We start from the raw sequence: 21,060 nt of genomic DNA, 5'->3' as shown, positions 1-21,060 counted from the left end.
ACTTCACACCTAGGGGCACACACAGACTGAAAGTGAGGGGATGGAAAAAGATATTCCATGCAAATGGAAATCAAAAGAAAGCTGGAGTAGCAATACTCATATCAGATAAAAGAGACTTTAAAATAAAGAATGTTACAAGAGACAAGGAAGGACACTAAATAATGATCAAGGGATCAATCCAAAAAGAAGATATAACAATTATATATATGCACCCAACATAGGAGCACCTCAATACATAAGGCAACTGCTAACAGCTATAAAAGAGGAAATCGACAGTAACACAATAATAGCAGGGGGCTTTAACACCTCACTTACACCAATGGACAGATCATCCAGACAGAAAATTAATAAAGAACCACAAGCTTTAAATGACACAACAGACCAGATAGATTTAACTGATATTTATAGGACATTCCATCCCCAAACAGCAGATTACACTTTCTTCTCAAGTGCACACAGAACATTCTCCAGGATAGACCACATCTTGGGCCACAAATCAAGCCTCAGTAAATTTAAGAAAACTGAAATCATATCAAGCATCTTTTCCAGCCACAATGCTATGAGATTAGAAATCAACCACAGGGGAAAAAAAACATAAAAAACACAAACACATGGAGGCTAAACAATAGGTTACTAAATAACCAAGAGATCACTGAAGAAATCAAAGAGGAAATCAAAAGATACCTAGAGACAAATGACAATGAAAACACGACGATCCAAAACCTATGGGATGAAGAAAAAGCAGTTCTAAGGGGAAGTTTATAGTAATACAAGCCTACCTCAAGAAACAAGAAAAATCTCAAACAATCTAACCTTATACCTAAAGGAACTAGAGAAAGAAGAACAAACAAAACCCAAAGTTAGTAGAAGGAAAGAAATCATAAAGATCAGAGCAGAAATAAATGAAATAGAAACAAAGAGGGACTTCCCTGGTGGCGCAGTGGTTAAGAATCCACCTGCCAACGCAGGGGACAGGGGTTCGAGCCCTGGAATGGGATGATCTTACATGCTGCGGAGCAACTGGGCCTGTGCGCCACAGCTGCTGAGCCTGTGCTCTGGAGCCCATGAGCCACAAATGCTGAGCCCACATGCCGCAACTGCTGAAGCCCACGCGCCTGGAGCCCGCGATCTGCAACAAAGAGAGCCCAGCGCAATGAGAAGCCCACACACTGCAACAAAAAAAGAGTGGACACCGCTCACCGCAGCTAGAGAAAGCCCACGCACAGCAACAAAGACCCAAAGTAGCCAAAAGTAAATAAATAAATTTAAAAAAAAAGAAACAAAGAAAACGATAGCAAAGATCAATAAAACTAAAAGCTGGTTCTTTGAGCAGATAAACAAAATTGATAAACCTTTAGCCAGACTCATCAAGAAAAAGAGAGAGGACTCAAATCAATAAAATTAGGGGGCTTCCCTGGTGGCGCAGTGGTTGAGAGTCCGCCTGCCGATGCAGGGGACACGGGTTCGTGCCCCGGTCCGGGAAGATCCCACATGCTGCGGAGCGGCTGGGCCCATGAGCCACGGCCACTGAGCCTGTGCGTCTGTGAGCCTGTGCTCCGCAACGGGAGAGGTCACACAACAGTGAGAGGCCCGCGTACCACAAAAAAAATAAAAAATAAAAAAAAATAAAAATAAAATTAGGAATGAAAAAGGAGAAGTTACAACAGACACCGCAGAAATACAAAGCATCCTAAGAGACTACTACAAGCAACTCTATGCCAATAAAATGGACAACCTGGAAGAAATGGACGAATTCTTAGAAAGGTATAAGCTTCCAAGACTGAACCAGGAAGAAATAGAAAATATGAACAGACCAATCATAAGCAATGAAATTGAAACTGTGATTAAAAATCTTCCAACAAACAAAAGTCCAGGACCAGATGGCTTCACAGGTGAATCCTATTAATCATTTAGAGAAGAGCTAACACCCATCCTTCTCAAACTCTTCCAAAAAATTTCAGAGGAAGGAACACTCCCAAACTCATTCTATGAGGCCACCATCACCCTGATACCAAAACCAGACAAAGATGCTACAAAAAAAGAAAATTACAGACCAATATCACTGATGAATATAGATGCAAAACTCCTCAACAAAATACTAGCAAACAGAATCCAGCAACACATTAAAAGGATCATACACCATGATCAAGTGGGATTTATCCCAGGGATGCAAGGATTCTTCAATATACACAAATCAATCAATGTGATACACCATATTAACAAACTGAAGGAGAAAAACCATATGATCATCTCAACAGATGTAGAAAAAGCTTTTGACAAAATCCAACACCCATTTATGATAAAAACTCTCCAGAAAGTGGGCACAGAGGGAAACTACCTCAACATAATGAAGGCCATATATGACAAACCCACAGCAAACATCATTCTCAATGGTGAAAAACTGAAAGCATTTCCTCTAAGATCAGGAACAAGACAAGGATATCGACTCTCGCCACTGTTATTCAACATAGTTTTGGAAGTCCTAGCCACGGCAATCAGAGAAGAAGAAACAAAAGGAATACAAATTGGAAAAGAAGAAGTAAAACTGTCACTGTTTGCAGGTGACATGATACTATACATAGAGAATCCTAAAGATGTCACCAGAAAACTACTAGAGCTAATCAATGAATTTGGTAAAGTTGCAGGATACAAAATTAATGCACAGAAATCTCTTGCATTCCTATACACTAATGATGAAAAATCTGAAAGAAATTTAGGAAACAATCCTATTCACCATTGCAACAAAAAGAATAAAATACCTAGGAATAAACCTACCTAAGGAAGTAAAAGACCTGTACTCAGAAAACTATAAGACACTGATGAAAGAAATCAAAGATGACACAAACAGATGGGGAGATATACCATGTTCTTGGATTGGAAGAATCAATTTTGTGAAAATGACTATACTACCCAAAGCAATCTACAGATTCAATGCAATCCCTATCAAATTACCAGTGGCATTCTTTACAGAACTAGAACAGAAAACTCTTAAAATTTGTATGGAGACACAAAAGACTCCGAATAGCCAAAGCAGTCTTGAGGGAAAAAAACGGAGCTGGAGGAATCAGACTCCCTAACTTCAGACTATACTACAAAGCTACAGTAATCAAGACAATATGGTACTGGCACAAAAACAGAAGTATAGATCAATGGAACAGGATAGAAAGCCCAGAAATAAACCCATGCACCTATGGTCAACTAATCTATGACAAAGGAGGCAAGAATATACAATGGAGAAAAGACAGTCTCTTCAATAAGCAGTGCTGGGAAAACTGGACAGCTACATGTAAAAGAATGAAATTAGAACACTCCCTAACACCCTACACAAAAATAAACTCAAAATGGATTAGAGACCTAAATGTAAGACCGGACACTATAAAACTCTTAGAGGAAAACATAGGAAGAACACTCTTTGACATAAATCACAGCAAGATCTTTTTTTGATCCACCTCCTAGAGTAATGGAAATACCAACAAAAATAAACAAATGGGACCTAATGAAACTTAAAAGGTCTTGCACAGCAAAGGAAACTACAAACAAGACGAAAAGACAACCCTCAGAATGGGAGAAAATATTTGCAAATGAATCATGGACAAAGGATTAATCTTCAAAATATATAAACAGCTCATGCAGCTCAATATTAAAAAAAACAAACAACCTAATCAAAACATGGGCAGAAGACCTAAATAGACATTTCTCCAAAGAAGGCATACAGATGGCCAAGAAGCACATGAAAAGCTGCTCAACATCACTAATTATTAGGGAAATGCAAATCAAAACTACAATGAGGTATCACCTCACACCAGTTAGAATGGGTATCATCAGAAAATCTACAAACAACAAATGCTGGAGAGGGTGTGGAGAAAAGGGAACCCTCTTACACTGTTGGTGGGGATGTAAATTGATACAGTCACTATGGAGAACAGTATGGAGGTTACTTAAAAAACTAAAAATAAAACTACCATATGATCCAGCAATCTGACTACTGGGCATATACCCAGAGAAAACCATAATTCAGAAAGACACATGCACCCCAATGTTCATTGCAGCACTATTTACAATAGCCAGGTCATGGAAGCAACCTAAATGCCCATCGACAGACAAATGGATAAAGAAGATGTGGTACATATATAGAATGGAATATTACTCAGCCATAAAAATGAACGAAACTGGGTCATTTGTAGAGACGTGGGTGGATCTAGAGACTGTCATACAGAGTGAAGTAAGTCAGAAAGAGAAAAATATCGTATATTAACGCATATATGTGGAACCTAGAAAAATGGTACAGATAAACTGGTATGCAGGGCAGAAATAGAAACAAGATGTAGAGAACAAACGTATGGACGCCAAGGGGGAAAGTGGCGGGGGGTGGTGGGGGTGGTGGTGGGATGAATTGGGAGATTGGGATTGATATGTATACACTAATATGTATAAAATAGATAACTTATAAGAACCTGCTGTATAAAAATATAAATAAAATTAAATTTAAAAAAATAAAAGCTTTTGTACAACAAAGGAAACCATAAACAAAACAAAAAGACAACCTACAGAATGGGAGAAGATATTTGCAAACGATGAGACCAGCAAGGGCTTAACTTCCAAAATATACAAACAGCTCATGCAGTTCAACAACAACAACGAAAAACAGTAATCCAGCTGAAAAATGGGCAGAGGAACTAAATAGACGTTTCTTCAGATAAGACATACCGATGACCAACAGGCACATGAAAAGACGCTTAACATCGCTAATTATTAGAGAAATGAAAATCAAACCTGCAGTGAGGTACCACCTCACACTGGTCGAATGGCCATCATTAAGAAGTCCTCAAATAACAAATGCTGGAGAGGGTGTGGAGAAAAGGGAACCCTCCTACACTGTTGGGGGGAATGTAAGTTGGCACAGCCACTATGGAAAACAGTATGGAGGTTCCTTAAAAAACTAAAAATAGAGTTGCCATATGATCCAGCAATCCCATTCCTGGGCATATATCCAGACAAAACTATAATTCAAAAAGATACATGCGCCCCTATGTTCACAGCAGCACTATTCACAATAGCCAAGACATGGAAATAACCTAAATGGCCAGCAACAGATGAATGGATAAAGACGGGGTACATATATACACTGGAATACTACTCAGCCATAAAAAGGAACAAAATGATGCCATTTGCAGCAACATGGATGGAACTAGAGATTATAATACTAAGTAAGTCAGAAAGAGACATACTGCACTAATATGTGGAATCTAAAATATGACACAAATGAACTTTCATGAAACAGAAACAGACTCACAGACACAAGAGAACAGACTTGTGGTTGCCAACGGGGAGTGGAGTGGGAAAGGGATGGAGTGAGAGGTTGGGGTTAGCAGATGCAAACTATTATATACAGAATGGATAAACAACAAGGTCCTACTGTATAGCACAGGGAAATATATTCAATATTCTGTGATAAACCATAATGGAAATGAATATTAAAAAAAAGAATGTATATATTTGTATAACTGACTTTGCTCTTCAGCAGAAATGAACATTGTAAATCAACTATACTTCAATAAAAAAATTCACACACACACACATACACACACACACAGGCTGTCCCTAAATGTGTGGGAAGTGGATACTGGCTCTGTGAGCTGGTGGCTTCAACATCTACCCTGTTGGGCGAGGGGAGATCTGTCCAGGAGCAACAGATCATTCATTCGTGCCACTTTCAACCTTTAGGCCCCATTCGTCCTCCACCCCACCATCATGCTGTAAGTGGGCCCTGGGAGTCTCTGCAGACCCTACACACTGCCCAGGGGGTTGGGGTGGTGCAGGAGCCCAGGTTTGTTAAACCAACAAGAACTCTTCTACATATTGGGTCTATTTAAAGTGGGACCATTCCACTGCCTCCCCGTCGCCACCTGGCTCCCCTTGCCTGCCAGGTATGGCCCTAAGCCCTGCTGGATCCGTGCGCCTCCATAGCTATTGGCTTCCCCTGCCAGAGCTTGACTCGTTAAATTTGGCCTGCGGCCCCCAGCCCCACTTCCTCCTCTCCAGCAGCTCCCCAAATATCCTGGTCTTCCCTGCCTCTGGACATTTGCTTGCGCTGGACCCTCTGCTGAGATCTGGCTGGAAGGATACAAAAGAATGGGAATTTTGTTGATTCCCAGGGCAGGGGCAGCTGAACTGTAAGGGCTGTGGATTTGTCTTGCCAATTCTGAGTCCTGAGTTCCTAGCAAGACATAAAGCCAGGTGAGAAAGCAATGTGAACGAATGATCAAACAATTGAGTGAGTGAATGGATGCTGGGCTTGCAAAAGAGACCGTGGGGGAACTGGTGGTCAAGCCACATTGGTGGGGGGGGCAGGAGGGACAGAATCTGGGTGTGGGCTGAACCCCCGTCCTCCCTCCTTTGCCAAGGAGAAAGCCAAAGCCCAGTCCCAGAGCCAGTGTTTATTAACAAGATGGAACCCAAGGGTAGGTGTGGCCTGGACAGCAGAGGGCTGCCAGGAGCCCCCACCCACCTACCCAACTGCCCCCCAGAGCTATTTACACCCATCATCTGAAGTGGTGGGCAGAAGGGAGCCCTGGGGAGCCCCTGCAGGCCCCAGGCCTCTACCATGACCCCCTCTCCCCTCAGCACTGCCTGAGCCTGGCCCCTCTGCTTTTCTCCCAGCCCCTGCATCACAGTGGCACGGAGAAAGCAAAGAGGAGGTAGAGTGGCCAGGCAGGGAGGGAAGGAGGGGCTGGAGGGGCTGCCCCACCCAGGCAGGGCTCCTCTTCTCCTGTCCCCAATAAATAGAGAATAAATACCCAGGAAAGGGCTGGCCTTGACTGAGTGCCCCTCTCCCAGGCAGGGGCCGGCATCCTGTGCCAGCCCCTTCTTCCCTTCTCTGAGCGCATCTGAGCCCTCACCCCCACCCCCGGTCTCCAAAGCAGTCCTCGCATCCACATGTATGCCACCAGCACACATGGGCGAAGGTGAACAGTCCATGCCCCATCCAGGTAGAGCTTGCTCCTTCCCTGTGTCCTGTAGATCCTGGAGGTGGCTGTCGAGCAGGTAGACTCCCAGCTGAGTCTGGGGACTGTGCGGTCCTGGCCCGGCCCGGCCAACTGGCCGGGCCTGGTTAGGTGGGCTCCGTTTTCTGCCGTCTCTGACCAGCATGGGTCTAAGTTTTGGATGATGCTGCCGCTGAGGCAGGCTATTTACAACCCACCAATAAATACTGTCTTTGCAGGGGCAGGGTGTATATAGAATATAGATATTTTATATATATATATATATATATATTTATCTTTTATATTAAAAGGGACGAGGACTAGGCCGGCCCATCGCAGGGCTCAGACAGCAGGCCTCATGTGTCCGGCGGGTGGTGGCGGCGGTTCCGGGGTTTTTTCTGGTCCTGGGGTTCAGGAGGCCTGGGTGCCCCTGGGGCCTCCCTGGGACTGGGGGGCACATGGCGCCAGTAGCCCTGGCAGTACTGGTGGATGAGGCCCACTTCTGGCTGGGCCAGGAGCTGCGCCAGCTCCTGGTAAGGGGGTGTGGGGGGCCCGGCACCTGGGGGTGGTGGGACGCTCACAGCTGGGGGTGGGAAGAGGGCAGCATGGACGGCGTCCTGGCCCAGTACATGCAGCTGCACTCGTGTGATGACATGCTTGAAGTTGTTCTCGGTGGCTGTACAGGAGTAGAGGCCGCGATCACCAAGCTGCAGGGCGCGAAGCAGCAAGCCCTGTTCCGTGCGCAGGAAGCGGTCGTCTGCACGCATCTGTGGGGGCAGGGGCTGGGGCTCAGGGGCTGCAGGACCACCCTGTTGCCCCGGCCAGCTCCCCGATCAGACCACCTCTGGGGCCACCCCATGCAGGGGCACCCGTGTGGAATTTCCATATACCAAGAAAAACAAGTTTCCATATAACATCTGAATAATAAACACTTCCATTTCAGGAGGAATGACCATAAGGGGATTCTGTACAATGAGAGAATTCTGGAGCATATACACAATTTCTATTTAATGAGAATAAACAGATGTTGGTTGGGGCACCCTCATAGAATTTCCATGTAGAAGGGATTGCCTAGAAGGTATTTTCACAATAGGAAGGCTACCCCACAGAATTTCCATATGCTGGAACTCATCCACGTGACATTTCCATAGAATGAGGTATACTGCCAATAAAGTACACATATGGAATTCTCATATAAAAAGGCATGCCTACAAGTAGTTTCCATGTAATATGGACACCCCACAGAGTTTCCATATAACCAAATGATCTCCACATAGGGAAGGGAGCTTGGAAGGACTTTCTTAGAATGAGGGCTGCCCCAGTTTGGTTCCTATACCACATTTCACCCACGTAGAATTTCGACTGTACAAGGGACTCTTCCAACCATGGTGAGGACTGTGGGGCACAGGAAATCACCTCTCGGCGCCGGTCACTCGGATCTCGCTGGAACAACCACTTAATGGTAGCTTGGGGCGAGCGGGGCTGGCACTCAAGGAAGGCTGCGCTCCCTGCCACGCCATACTGCACAGACTCCACGGCATTCTTATTGGCTGTAGAACAAGAGGGTGCCACGTGAAAGCAGCACTACCTCTTGGCAGACTGCAGGCTGGCGAGGGGCATATACAGGGATACCCACCCATACAGGCAGGGCTGTGCCATCAGGCATCCACTCCTTGAGGGGGTGGCCGAGGACATCCCTTCTCCAAAACCCCTCACCCCCATGGACCATGTAAGAATCCTTCCAGTGGGGGCCCCATGAGCAGCTCTGTGGGCTGCACAGCTCCGCACCGAGGAGCACCCAGTGGTGAGACACAGCACTCACCGTTGGAATTGAACCCACGGCACTGCCTGATGGGGTTCCCGTGCCGGACGTCCTGCCGGCGGCTCCGCCTGGATGAAGATAGCTCCTGAAGGAGTATTCCCAAGAAAACTTGCCCCCCAAGTCTCTATAGCCCCAAAACTCCAGGGTAGGATGTCTCACCCATAAAGTCCCCCAGGGTAATATCACATCCACCTCTAGACCTCCAGGACAGAGCCCTGGGTCTGGTGGCCAAAATTCCAAGGGTCTCGGGGTTCACACCTCTTAGAGGACGCTGTGTAGCGGGAACAGGCTTGGCCATCCCAGGCACAGTAGGGGTCCCGGGCAAGGCAGCAGTCGGCACAGGCGGCCCCATATGCCTGGCAGCGGTGCAGGCTCAGGTGTGTGACGCCCACGGCTGAGGCCACATACAGTTGTTGCTGTGGGCAGGGATAGGAGCTTGTCAGTTCCCTCCCCATAGCCAACCTTCCTTAGGAGCCAGTTGGGCCAGGCTCCTCCCCTTCTTGTTCTGTGCCTCAGTGTCCCTATCTCTTTGCCAAGGGCTTGACCCCAAAGTGAAGCAGCCTCCATCCCTACCCTCAGCCCACCTCACCAAAACTCACCCTCTTGGAAGAGATGGTCATGGTCTTAACAGATGCTGGGTCCTAGAAGAAGACAGGGATTAGCTTATGACCCTGGGGACCCCCTTCCTGTCCTGACCTGGAGGTCTGAGGTCAGGAGGTGGTACTGAGGAGAGCCATGGTGAGGAGGACAGGACTGGGTGGTGTCACACCCACCTTGAAGACCTCCACCTCCTCTAGCATGAGCTCCTCCATCTCCTGGTCATCCTTAGGCAGCACAATGACCTTCTGCACTGTCCCGCGGTCTGGAACGGGCCGGGCAGGGCCTCAGTGGGGCTGAGGACGCTGGGAAAGGGGCACCAGCCTCAGCCCCTTCCCCCACCAGGGCCCAAACCCCCCAAGGGCAGTGGAGTGGGAGAGCTCTGTGCCAAGGTTGAAGAGTTGCCCCCAGATGAGGGGAAGAGGTCTAAGGGGACTGGCCCTGGATAAGGGGGGAGTCACAGCTAGAGTCTGCCCCTCTGACCCCAGAGCCTCATTTTGGGAAGCTGCGAACAGGCTGCAGGAAGTGTTCCCTTATGTTGAGGGCTACTGGAACAGCGGTGGGTGCAGTTTGCATGTGCACACGAGAGCATGTGTGTCAGTATTTGGACCCAGGTATCCTGGAGATGTCTGGCTCTGTCCTCCCTCCTTCCGCCCAAACATGGGTCCCCAGGCACCCAGTGTCCCTGCTCTCCCGGCCACCAGGGATAGGGATGAAAATGGGGTTTCGCCATCCCCATTCTCAGTTATCCTGGTAATAGAGAGAAGCCTCCAAAGGATGAAGGTGGCAGAGCTGACACTGACAACCCTGTAATAACCCCCTAGCAGGGCAGGGCCCAGCCCTATGGATCAGTACCCTCCACCCAGTGGGCCCAGTGTGGGAGGGGCCGGGAGCAGCAGTGGGTACCTGTGCCCAGGAAAAGCACCTCATAGCGCCCGTCGGCTGCATCCACCTGGTCCACGGCTACAGTGGTGAGACGGTAAGGAGAGCCTGTGCGGACCACTAGGGGCCGCCGCTGCAGAGGGTAAACGGCCTGGTACATGAGTGGGTGGGTGCGCATGAAGTTGATCACTTCATCAGGATAGTCCTTGGTGGACTTCATGGATGGTGTGAAGGTTCCACCAGGGCACTGCAGGCAGATGATGAGTGTCAGGTCCAGGCTGGACCCATTAGCTTCAGAAGAGGTCTCCGCTCTGTCTGTCCCCACCAGCTCTACCTGCTCCGCTTCTCAGAACACCCATCTGGGCTTTTGCCCAATACCCTACCTCTCTGCAGGTCCTGCACCAGCTGAGGTCCCAAGGTCTCACATGGTCAAATCCCATGGCCATCTCCCCAGCTTCATGTGCCATGACTTTGTGGCAGCGTTTGGCAGAGCTGACAATGGCCTTTCTAGGTCTTCATCCCCACCGGCTTGTCTCCTTCCTCTGACTGTTCTTCCAGTGCACCCCTTCCCCAGCTCCACCCCTGCTCAGCAGGAGGGCAGGCCCGGAGCTCCTTTAACACCCTAGGCATGTGATCAGATCACGAAGCTCTCCTGCTTAGACTCCCACAGTGGTCCATGTCACACCAAGATCAGGTGAATCGCCTCCCACTACTGCAGGGGCTCCTGCTCACCCCCACCTCCAGACTGCCTTGAAGACTTCCCTACAACTTTCAGCTTCCAAACAGCCTCCCAGAGGGAGCAGCCTGCCACGCCCAGCCACCATCTTTGTTTCAGGACCCTAGCTGGATTCTTCCACAGCCCGACACTGTGTGTAAATGGTGGAGTTTTCCTTACGGTGTGTTTTGTTTTAACTTCAGCTTTATTGAGGGTGAATGGTGAGTTTATATGTGTGTATGGTCCACCTCCGCCCCCGCCACCGCCAGCTTGGCTGAGTGCCACGATGGTGCAGCCCACGTCTGCAAAGGGCCTGACCCAGCACAGTTCTTGTGGAAAGAGAGGAAAGGGAAAGGTGGAGTGAGTGGGGTCCTCACCGTGCCGGGCCGTGGGTAGGGCATCTTCCCTGAGAAGGGCATCCATTGGTAGTTGGGGCCCTCCTTGTGGGCAAAGGGCCCATTGAAGACCATGCGAATGTCAGCCATGGAGTAGACACACACGGCAGAGCCTCGGAACACAGAGCTGCGGGCAAGGCAGGCTGCTGCTGCGGGTGGGGCAGACCCTTGGCCCAGGGTCCCTCCCCAGCCTGCCCTCACCCACAGCTCCCCACCAGGATGGGGTCCTCCACAAATCACAGCCCCCTACTCAGCCACACCCTGCCACTGACGGCCCCAGCCCCAGTCTCACCCCGAGGAGGTAAAGACAGCGTAAATGACTGGGTTCCTCACATCCTGGGTCTGCTGGACAAACACATCCTCTGGGGACAGAAGGAGAGGGAGCTGGGAGGGTACCTTGGCCACGAGCCCCAAGGCCCTGCCCACTCCTGGGTGGGGGGCACCAGGCTTCCCCTGACCACCCATCTGGCCGCCATCCCCTGCAGTAGCCATAGGCCCCCGCCCGTCTGCCGGGTGCTCACGGAGCTCGTCAAAGTGGGTCTCGATGCCATCCTCGCCTGGCACAGAGCAGACCAGCCTTGCCTTCAGGAATGTGCTCCACTTGTTGACCAGGCAGCAGTGGCCGCCGTCATCGTTCTGGGGGGCAGGGGGCAGGGGCTAGGTCAGATCAGCTCACTCACCTCAAAGACCCTGCCAGAGCAGGGATGATGGAGCCAGGACTGGGCCTGGGGAGGGGGCAGCAAGGGGCCTCATACCAGGCAGATCCGCCCGATGCGGGCATACACGGCGGGGCTCTGCGGCGCCTCCGCGGACCGCTCACGGAAGAAGAAGTAGAGCTTGTCGTCGTTGCGCTCGGCGCTGTCAGGGATGAGCTCAGCGTGGATGAATGAAGGGTCTGCAGGTGTGCAGGCGTCAGTGAACCGCACCCTCCTTGGACAAAGCCTCTTTCCCGGGCCAGGTACAAGAAGACCCCCGAGTCTTCCCGGGATAAGAAACTACCCCTGCTCCAGCCAGTCAAGGGCCAAAAATTCTCCCACGAGTGTTTCTTTATCATCTCTGTGCCGCACCCCAGACATGCTGCCCACTTGAGGTGTTGTGGGCTCTGCTCACCATTGAGCCACCGGGAGTTGTACTGATCCGTGCGCATGGCCGTCTGCTTTCCAAGCGTGCGGAAGATGGCTGCGTCGGTGCCCATGAAGTCGATGTACACACCTGCATAGAGCTCCTCGTCTGTGGGTGGGCCAGTGGGTCAGTCAGGGGGACGCCCTTGGCTAAGGCCGGTGCACAGCACACATGACCTCCAGGGCAGGGTCCCATCTCCCCCTCAGGTTCTCCAGGGCGATTGTATCAGTGGGGCGTTGGTGAATGTTTTAACAACTGACTCTGGGAGGACTGGGATTAGCAGCAGTTGGCTCTGATTAGCAGCCAGAGCCAATTTCTGTGGTGTAAATACTCCCACCATGGCTGATTTCAAGCTACTAACCTGAGGTCACTCACTGAAAGTAGAGCTGGGAAGACCTGCCAAAACCATTGTCTAGTATTTCCACCCCATAGATACGAGAAATGTAAATAATCTCAAGAACATAGATAATAATAAAATGTAGTAAAATAATTAGCAAGTAATGAGTTTTGAGTATTTTTACCTTTGTTTTTAAAGTAATTTATTTAACTGTAAGTGTATATAATTTACTTTCTAACAATAGCTGTGTTTAATAGCTGGCTCACAGAATACCTGAAAATTTAAACAGAAAATTTGACAAACACACTGGCTCCAGCACACCACTCCAAATCTTCCCTCTAGACTCCCCCAAGGCAGGCCCTGTCTTCCCCCATCAGACTCCCTGGGCTGGACCCTGCCATCTGGCTAGGACCTTCTTACTCACCAAGAGGGAGAGGATAATGCCCACCCTCTGCCTTTCCCAGGCTTGGAGGTGGCATACTGCCCAGCAGCTGCTGAGAGGCAGACTCAGTTGGGCAGCCAGAAAGTAGGCAGAGTGCAGGGACCTGGGTTAGCAGTGGCCTCACCCAACCTGGGGGTAGGGGCAGTAGCTGCTTCTGAGGCCCCAGGCAGGACTCCTCCCCAGAGAACATTCTCCCAACTCTCCCAGACACTTGGCCAGACCAGAAACATGGCCAGACCAGAAACAAACTCCCCAAGCTGGTCTCTGGGCCAGGACTCTCCATTGGTGCTGCCTTGTGGGCCCCTCCCAGCCTGCCAGACAATCCGAGAACACGCTATGGGACCACCGCCTCATACCACCCTCAGTACAGACTCCGCTTGTCTTCTCTTCCAGGAAGCCTGTGGCCAGGAGGGTTCTGGCCTTTGCATGGACCACACTGTGGATTTCAGGGTAGAATCTGCCCCCTGCGCCCACCGCACCCCCATTCGAGGGGATGGATGGAGGCTCATACCACCTAGTCTCTGCCCCTCAGCACACACTGGGGTCTGGTCTGTACCCTTCCCCTTGCCAAGTGGGGCCACATTGCGGGGGGTGATGGGGGGGCAGGTTTCAGACACAGCAATTTCATGGTCTCTTCCCTGGGGTAAAGTGTTGGTGCCATGCTCCCTGCTCCAGAGGTAGAGGTCACACCTTTAGGCTTTAGAACCAGGGTGGGGTGGGAGCACTCACTGATGAGGGCTGAGGCTGTGTCCAGCTTGGGGTCGTAGGGACACTTGCCCTTTCCTGACTCGAGTTTCTCAGGCTCCAGGTAGAAGATGTAATCCTGCAAGGCAGAGAGGGGCTCGGCATCATCCAAGCCATCCTGCACACGAAAGGCAAGGGTCATCAGGCTCCCAGGGTGAGAGCGAGCCCCCAGGGAAACCCTGAAGTCACCCTGCTTCACTCCCCAGATCTCATTGGGTTTTAACTCTATCTTGCCAGGTCTCCCAGGGCAGGGCGGTGCTGAAGGTTCCCAGGGAGGTGCTTCCTGGTCTAGATCTCAGATAAGACCTGGGAATCATGTCTTGGAGGACTCTGCTTTGGGGACCATGAGAGGGGCATCAGGTGGGCTTATAGGGGCTGAAGCCCCTCCATGCCAACTGGTTCAGGAAGATTCTGGCCGGGGCCCCCTTGGGCCACAGAGGCACAACTCTTTGAGCTGTGGCTGCCTGTCTTGGGCCACGAAGGGCAGGGGTACTGGCCAAAGGCCTGGGATCCTGTCCTTTGCCATCAGGTCCCACCAGGCCAGAGGGCTCTGAGGTTATTGTGTCGCCGGGTTTTGTGCCCTACCTGTGGTCGCCAGGATAGACTAATAGGCCAGGGCCTTTTCCCTGCCTCTCAGCAGAGCCCCCAGCTCCACATGTCTCCACAGGGAGCCAGGAGTTGAGGGGTCCAGCCCAGACCACATGGAATTCACAAAGCCCCCGCCCCATGCCTCCCAGCCCATCCTTGAAGATGCTAGGAGGAAGGCTGGTGAAGGCACTGGGCAGGACGAGCTCATGAGGAGGTTAAGGGAGGAAGAGGAGAGAGGCACAGAGGCAGGAAGGAGGTGGCAGCAGGTGGCAGGGATGGTGATGGGAAGGTGTACACAGGCCTGCTTCCAGTTACACTCTGCACACATGACTTCCTGCACACATGGGGCTGCACACACAGCTCGGCACGCATCACTGCCAACACACGGAACCCACTGTTCACACCCTGGGCACACACACGCAGAGTCTGAGCGGTCCCACTTCTCAGCACTCCCTGCCACAGACACACGAGCTCAAGTGACCACTTGCTCTATCACTCACCGGCAGCCCCTGCCCCCCTGCCCGCCCCTGCCCAGCCCCAGCGCCCCCCAGCCCCAGCCCAGTCCCTCAGCCCTGTCCTGAGTCAAGTCTAGTAGACACACAGCTCTGCCCCTCCCACCCCAGGGGTTAACCCATGCCCCAAGTGAGGCATGGGGCATGGACACCTAAGAGCTATGTGTCAGGCTGCACACATGTGCCATTTTCCCACGCTGGGTGCTAAGTAAGGTGTGGGTTGGAGAGTGCCCAACGCGTGCCCACGCATGTCTACACACGTGTTCTGAGGGCGGAGGCATGGCTGTCCCCAGGGCTCCTGTCTTTCCCACCTGATGGCTTCATGATTTCTTGTCACACTGAGGCTGACATGAGTCCAACTGGGAATGCCTTCAGAGGCTGAGGGCACTGCAGGGGAAGGAGTGGGAGGGGGGCACAGAGGTGGACGGAAGACCCTGGGGAGCCTGGCCTGGGGTGCAGGCTCCTGGCTGGAAGGCCAGGCCCAGGATGAGTTCGGTTCAGAGGCAGTGCTGCCTGGCAAGAGCCTGAAGGGATGAGGCCCACCTGGCGTGGGGCTGTGGGCGTCGGGTGGAGGGCACCATCGGTGGCTCTGCTGCCTCGGCCTCTGACCACCTGCATCTGGGTCCAGGGCGTGGCCTGAGAAGACGAGGAATACGGGTTAGAGCCAGGGGTGGCAGGGGCTGGGGGAGCGGGCTCGGGCTGCCAGCTTCTCACACCACACATGCCAGGAACACATGGGAGCACCTGAGCCCCCAGAGCACATATATGCACCCCTGTGTGAACACATACACACAGCTGGGGCACACCTGCACACACCTGTGCCCCTTAGGTCCAATCGTTCTCACACACTCCCTACAAGGTCACACCAGCTCACACACATGCCCACATGAAAATGGAGGAGGGCAAAAGCGGGCAGGGTGGGGCAGAGCTGAGGAAGGGGCAGCTCTCCCCCAGGCCGTATGGCAGAAGCTGACCCAGGCGTCCAGCCTCCTGATGCTGAGGCCCCCGCCAGGCCCTCTGGCTTGGCTGCGAGGGCACCGTCCACATATGGAGGAAGCGCTCACTACATGCCAGGCACAGTGCTAAGAGCTCTGAGAGCGTTAGCTCACTGCCTCCTCCTCACACCGACCTGTGAGAAAGGCAGCTATTAGCCCCATTTTCAGGAGAGGAAACTGAGGCTCTGAGAGGTGGAAGAAGTCACTCACCCAAGGTCACAGGGCCGGGAAGTGGCAGGGCTGGGGCTCAAGCCCATCCTCCCATCAGAACCCTGGAAGGTAGCTATCAGTGGGGGCAGCACAGGGCCAGGGTGGGTGAGGCTTACCTGGGCGCGGCGGCCGCGGTTTACATAGGTGCACATGGGGTTGTAGGCGCCGGTCCCGCACACATACAGGTGTGTTCGGTTCCAGGGCTGGATGAGCCTGACGAAGTTCCCGCACTCACCCTGGGGCCAGAGGGAAAGCCAAGGAAGTGCCCAGATGCCTGCCTGGCCCCAGTGCCTTCCTGGAGTCCCCTGTCCCCCACCGCCACCCTCCCCCACCCCACCTGTGACCCCACCGCACTCACGTTGCCATCCTTGCCTGAGAGCACACACTCCTCAATGCGCTGTGGGGAGGCTGCCCAGTGGATCTGCCAGAGATGGAGGTCAGAGGGCCCGCTGGAAGGGCCCCCAGCCCTGGGGCGCACGTCCCTCATCCCCCCACCACATCTGGGCTGGCCCTTACAATGAGGGGCTCGCGGTTGATGTCATGCAGGTCCAGGGACAGCACGTAGTCCTTGCTGCCCACATACATGCGGTCGTGGTCCTCGTCCTTGAGCAGGATTCGGTAATCAGTTGTGTTGAGCAGGAAGTTGAAGAAGTGGGCCGTGCCTGTGGCCTTAAGCTCTGTGGGAAGAGGGCAGAGCAGCAGTGAGGGCTCTTGGAGACCATCCACCCATACCCGCTTTGACAGAGGGGGTAGGCCCACCACACAGTCATCTTAAACCCCCAGCTTCCCCTCCAGGGCCTGCTGGGTTCCCTCTCTAGTCCCTGACATTCTGGGAGAAGAAAGTGGGACAGTTGGGCAGGCCAGGGAAGGGGCCACAACCAAAGCCGGGGCCCTGATTCATCGGCAGCCCAGCCAGTCTCTGGGTCCCAATGAAAGGGCAGTGGGCGTGGGCCAGGGTGCGTGATGGCATCAAAGACTCTCTGCTCAGGTGGGGGGTTAATGTTCCCATGCTCAGGGTGGGGCCAGCTTCCCACAGGGGCCTAAAAGGGTTAATGAGCAGGGGGGTGGGGGGCAGGTGCAACCAGGACAGCTCACAAATGCTGACACAGAGCCAGGGAGCCCTGTCCTCACCCCAGCTGCCAACAAGACAGAGGGCAAAGCTGGCACACAGCAAGGTCCCCACCTTGTCTGAAGCAGGTTAGCCAGGACACCGGAAAGCCCTGCTGAAGCCAAACTGCCCAACAGACCTTGGGCTTCCCCCAGACCCCACAGGGTTGCTGATGGTGGAATCCTCAGGCCACTCTGAACCATCCAGGAAGTCTTTCCCAGGAAAGAGGCCCTCCCCCTAGTGCTGCAGCATCCCCGGGGCTGGGGACAGGGTCCAGCTGAGTCCTCAGTTTCCCTTCTGTGAGTCTGGCAGCCCTGGCCCTCTCACCCTCAGGTTGCTGGGGGAAAGTCCTCCTTTCTGGGGATGAAAGACAGGAGGAAACTTGGCTAATGATAGGCCAATGACAGAGGACTCCAGGAAACTTGGGAACCTTCCTCTGGGAGAGGGAGTTCCGAGGGGCCCCCTTGGCAAGTCCCTCCTCCACCCACCCCCAGCTAGTTTTAGCTCCACAGGAGAGAAGAGATTGCAGTGAGGGTGATGAATATTCACCAGCACAGGAGGCTTGAGATGGCAGCACACAGAGTATGTATGCATGCACATGGTCCAGGTATACACACATGCACATATGCGTCCTACATCAGATGACGCATCCACCAAGGGGAACATACACATCGCACCTCCCTGCCCCACATCTGGTAACCCATTTCACAGGTGGGGCTATCAAGGGGGAGGTCTGGAGAGGGAGAATCTTGAGCCCTGGGATCTGAGGTCACTGAGAGCCATAGATGCTGCCTGAAGGTGGAACCAGCAGGTGGCCCCATCCCATTTAGTCAAGGCCGCTGTCTCTGACTGGCCTGGCTGACCTTGACCCCTGCTGTGTGCTGGAGACCTGGGAATGGAGCTGGAGGGGCTGTGCCTGAGAGCAGCTCTGAATGGAAGTTTCAGGATGTGCTGAGATGGGTGTGTGAGGTGGGCTGGGAGCCAGGGGAGTCCCACAGCAGACCCAGAGCCCACATCTGAGGGCTGGGCAGGGCAAAGGCCTTGCCCTGCCCAGCCCTGACTATGGCAGCAAGAGAATACAGGTGATGACCTTGGCCCACCACTGGGACGCAGGGACGCCAAGGGATCAAAGGGCCGATCCCTGCCTGGCTACAGCCTCATCAGCGGTGCCTCTGAAGTCCTGGGCAGGGCAGCCTGAGCACCTGTCCTGCACCTGTTGTTGGGCCACTCGGAGTCCCCCGCCTGGCCACCCGGCCATAGTGACAACAGGAAAGTAAACACTCCCCCCCCTCGCCAACCCAGGGCCAGGAAGTGGCCAGAGAGGAAGTGGGGCTGCCAGAGGAGCCCCCCCCAGGCTGGGACAGCCCGCCAGGGGTTATTTATACCCTGGCTGGGGGCATGGCCTTGACTGTGGCTGGGCTAGGGGGCATTTGGGGGGCAATGGGGGGAAGGGAGGCGAGGCTGAAGTGGGCACCTTCAGACACAGACACCTAAGGTGCGGGGAGCTCCAAATATCTAGCCCCAGGAATGCAACCAGCCATAATGCCTACCCTCCCATCCCTGCCTAGCCTTGGGTCCCTATAATCCAGACCCTCCCCCTCTACAGTGCCACGACCCCCAAGTCCAAGTCCCCCTCCCAAGTACAGACACAGGAGACACCATTCAGCAGATGAGGAAACTGAGACCTATGTGAGGAGCAGGAGACCAGCCTTGATCTGACATCCTCCCTCTCAACTCTCTGTGCCTGAGCCCTTTGGTAGAGGTGGGAATGGAGGGAGCCTCTTACTTACTCATCCAGTACCTATTATGTGCAAAGCCCTGTGCTCATTAACATCCAAATTACAGATGAGAGGCACAGAGCAGGGAAGTGACGTGTCAGTGCGCATGGAGCGTGATATTCCCACCCAGGTCAATGGCCTTTTGGGCTAAAGGAGGGTCAGGTGCCGGCAGAGCCAGTCCTGGTGGTGGGGACTGCCTGTTGGGAGGGCCAGGGCCGGAAGGTGACTCGTCCTCCATTGACAGGGCACATGACTCAGGACCCTCGGGACCCCTCCCAGTGGCCACGGGATATGGCGTCAATGGCTCTGTTGTCACAGGATGTGATGTTTTGGTCTCTGTGGAAACTAAGGCGGGTGTGGGGAGCCCCCATAAGGCTGTGTGGGGTAGGAAATGGGTGGGAGCAAGGGGAAGGATTCTTTGGCTCTGGCATGGGCTTCATGACCCCAGTTGCGGTCTCCGAGCACTCATTTCCCTCATGCCAGATTGTAGTAAAGAATTCAAATAAGGGTCCCCATGACAGCCCTGCACCCCCAGCTCCAGACATGAAGACTGAGGCCCAGGGGAGAGTGGTGCTCACCTTAGGTCACAGGGTGAGGAGTGAAACTGGTGTGCTGTCCCACCTCCTCACTCTGCCGCAGGGTAGAGGAACAGGGAGACTTCACTCCTCCAAGAAGCCCGGGTCAGGGCAGATGGTGGTTGAGTAGCCCTGGGCATCCTGCTCTGACACCTGCAGTGTCAGCAGGGCTAGAGTCTACTGGCCCTCAGCCCCACTGAGGAGCAGGGACTTGGGCCAAGGGGAACCTGGGGGCCTGAGGGGGCATGGATGTCGGGGAGCTGACATGGACTGAGGTTGCTCCTGTCCTCAGGCCAGTGCCCACCTCTGCTCCACTTGCCCCATGCCCAGCTCTGATAGCAGGAGTGTCGCCCCCTCCCCCACCCCCAGGACAATACAGAGGGAGGGGCTGGGGCACAACCAAAGGCTCTGTGGGTGTATAAGCTTTGACCTTGGGGAGGGAGGGTGGTGTGCCTGAGTGATGCTCCAGGGAAGAGCTCCCCACCCCCATGCCCTCATGCAGGCTGGGCACAGGTTGGGTGGGGTGACATCCGGGAAGGCTTTTCCCGTCATGGGGAAGGAAGAGCCTTTTCTGGCATCAGACACCTCATTTCCGCAGTCGTTTCCAGCCTCTAGCACTCTCCCATGGCCGTTAGACACTTGGGGTCCTGGCCCAGAACGGCCTGGCAAAGGTCCAGAGGCAGGAATTTTCTCAGTGTAAAGGAGGCTTAATCCTGGGGGTCTCTGTTTCCTCCTCTCTGGGAAGCAGCTCATGATGCCTTACTTTAAAGGAGGTGGTGGGTGAGGACAGCACTGAGGAGGCGTGTCTGCAGCCCTCACCCGCAGACCCCGAGTGGGCGGCCCCCGACCTCTGCTGCCTGTCTCTAGGACACCAGGTCTGCTTGCCAGTGAGGCAGGGGCTGCTGCAAAAGGGGGGTCTTGGATCAGAGATGGGTACCCCGCCTCCTTAGTTACAGCCCTACAAAGCAGCAGGCCCTGACGGACAGTGTCACCTCTCTGGGCTGTGCTTGGGTACTGGGAGGTGATAGACAGGTCCCGGCAGCTCAGCCCTGACCTCTGACTTCATGTGGGCTGGTCCAGCCTTAATCCCTAAGATGAAGAGAAATGAGGCTGGGGGTGAGGGGTGGGGGTGCTGGCCGGGGTCTCTGGTCAGTACTTTATCCCCCTGCCCTTCTGAGGAGGGAAACTGAGGTAGATAAGGAGATAGTAGCAGTGGCAGCAGCAGGGAAGGGAGGGGGGCGCCCGTGCAACCTCC

General features: G+C 53.3%; 1 protein-coding gene across 2 annotated transcripts in view; it reads right to left on the bottom strand.

Moving 5' to 3' along the window:
* Positions 1-6,420: 6,420 nt before the first annotated feature.
* The window catches only part of SEMA3F (semaphorin 3F), a 28,647-nt gene continuing 14,007 nt past the window's right edge, over positions 6,421-21,060 (bottom strand). The window contains exons 3-19 of one of the 2 annotated variants that reach the window (XM_007466222.1): positions 16,861-17,021; positions 16,703-16,765; positions 16,461-16,580; positions 15,683-15,775; positions 14,025-14,118; positions 12,505-12,624; positions 12,150-12,289; positions 11,916-12,030; positions 11,687-11,756; positions 11,377-11,521; positions 10,309-10,531; positions 9,579-9,667; positions 9,405-9,446; positions 9,064-9,221; positions 8,806-8,873; positions 8,400-8,533; positions 6,421-7,750 (exon numbers count right to left, since the gene is read on the bottom strand). In XM_007466222.1, coding sequence (XP_007466284.1) covers positions 7,340-7,750; positions 8,400-8,533; positions 8,806-8,873; positions 9,064-9,221; positions 9,405-9,446; positions 9,579-9,667; positions 10,309-10,531; positions 11,377-11,521; positions 11,687-11,756; positions 11,916-12,030; positions 12,150-12,289; positions 12,505-12,624; positions 14,025-14,118; positions 15,683-15,775; positions 16,461-16,580; positions 16,703-16,765; positions 16,861-17,021 — 2,246 coding nt within the window. In that variant the 3' untranslated portion in view covers positions 6,421-7,339. The remainder of the gene's footprint in view (positions 7,751-8,399; positions 8,534-8,805; positions 8,874-9,063; positions 9,222-9,404; positions 9,447-9,578; positions 9,668-10,308; positions 10,532-11,376; positions 11,522-11,686; positions 11,757-11,915; positions 12,031-12,149; positions 12,290-12,504; positions 12,625-14,024; positions 14,119-15,682; positions 15,776-16,460; positions 16,581-16,702; positions 16,766-16,860; positions 17,022-21,060) is intronic. The other variant, XM_007466223.1, reaches the window with a different exon arrangement.

The sequence above is a fragment of the Lipotes vexillifer genome, unplaced genomic scaffold, assembly GCF_000442215.2.
Source record: "Lipotes vexillifer unplaced genomic scaffold, Lipotes_vexillifer_v1.1 scaffold1004, whole genome shotgun sequence".
Lineage (NCBI taxonomy): Eukaryota > Metazoa > Chordata > Mammalia > Artiodactyla > Lipotidae > Lipotes > Lipotes vexillifer.
The sequence above is the reverse complement of the archived record's forward strand: the minus strand, read 5'-3'. Positions and strand labels throughout refer to the sequence as shown.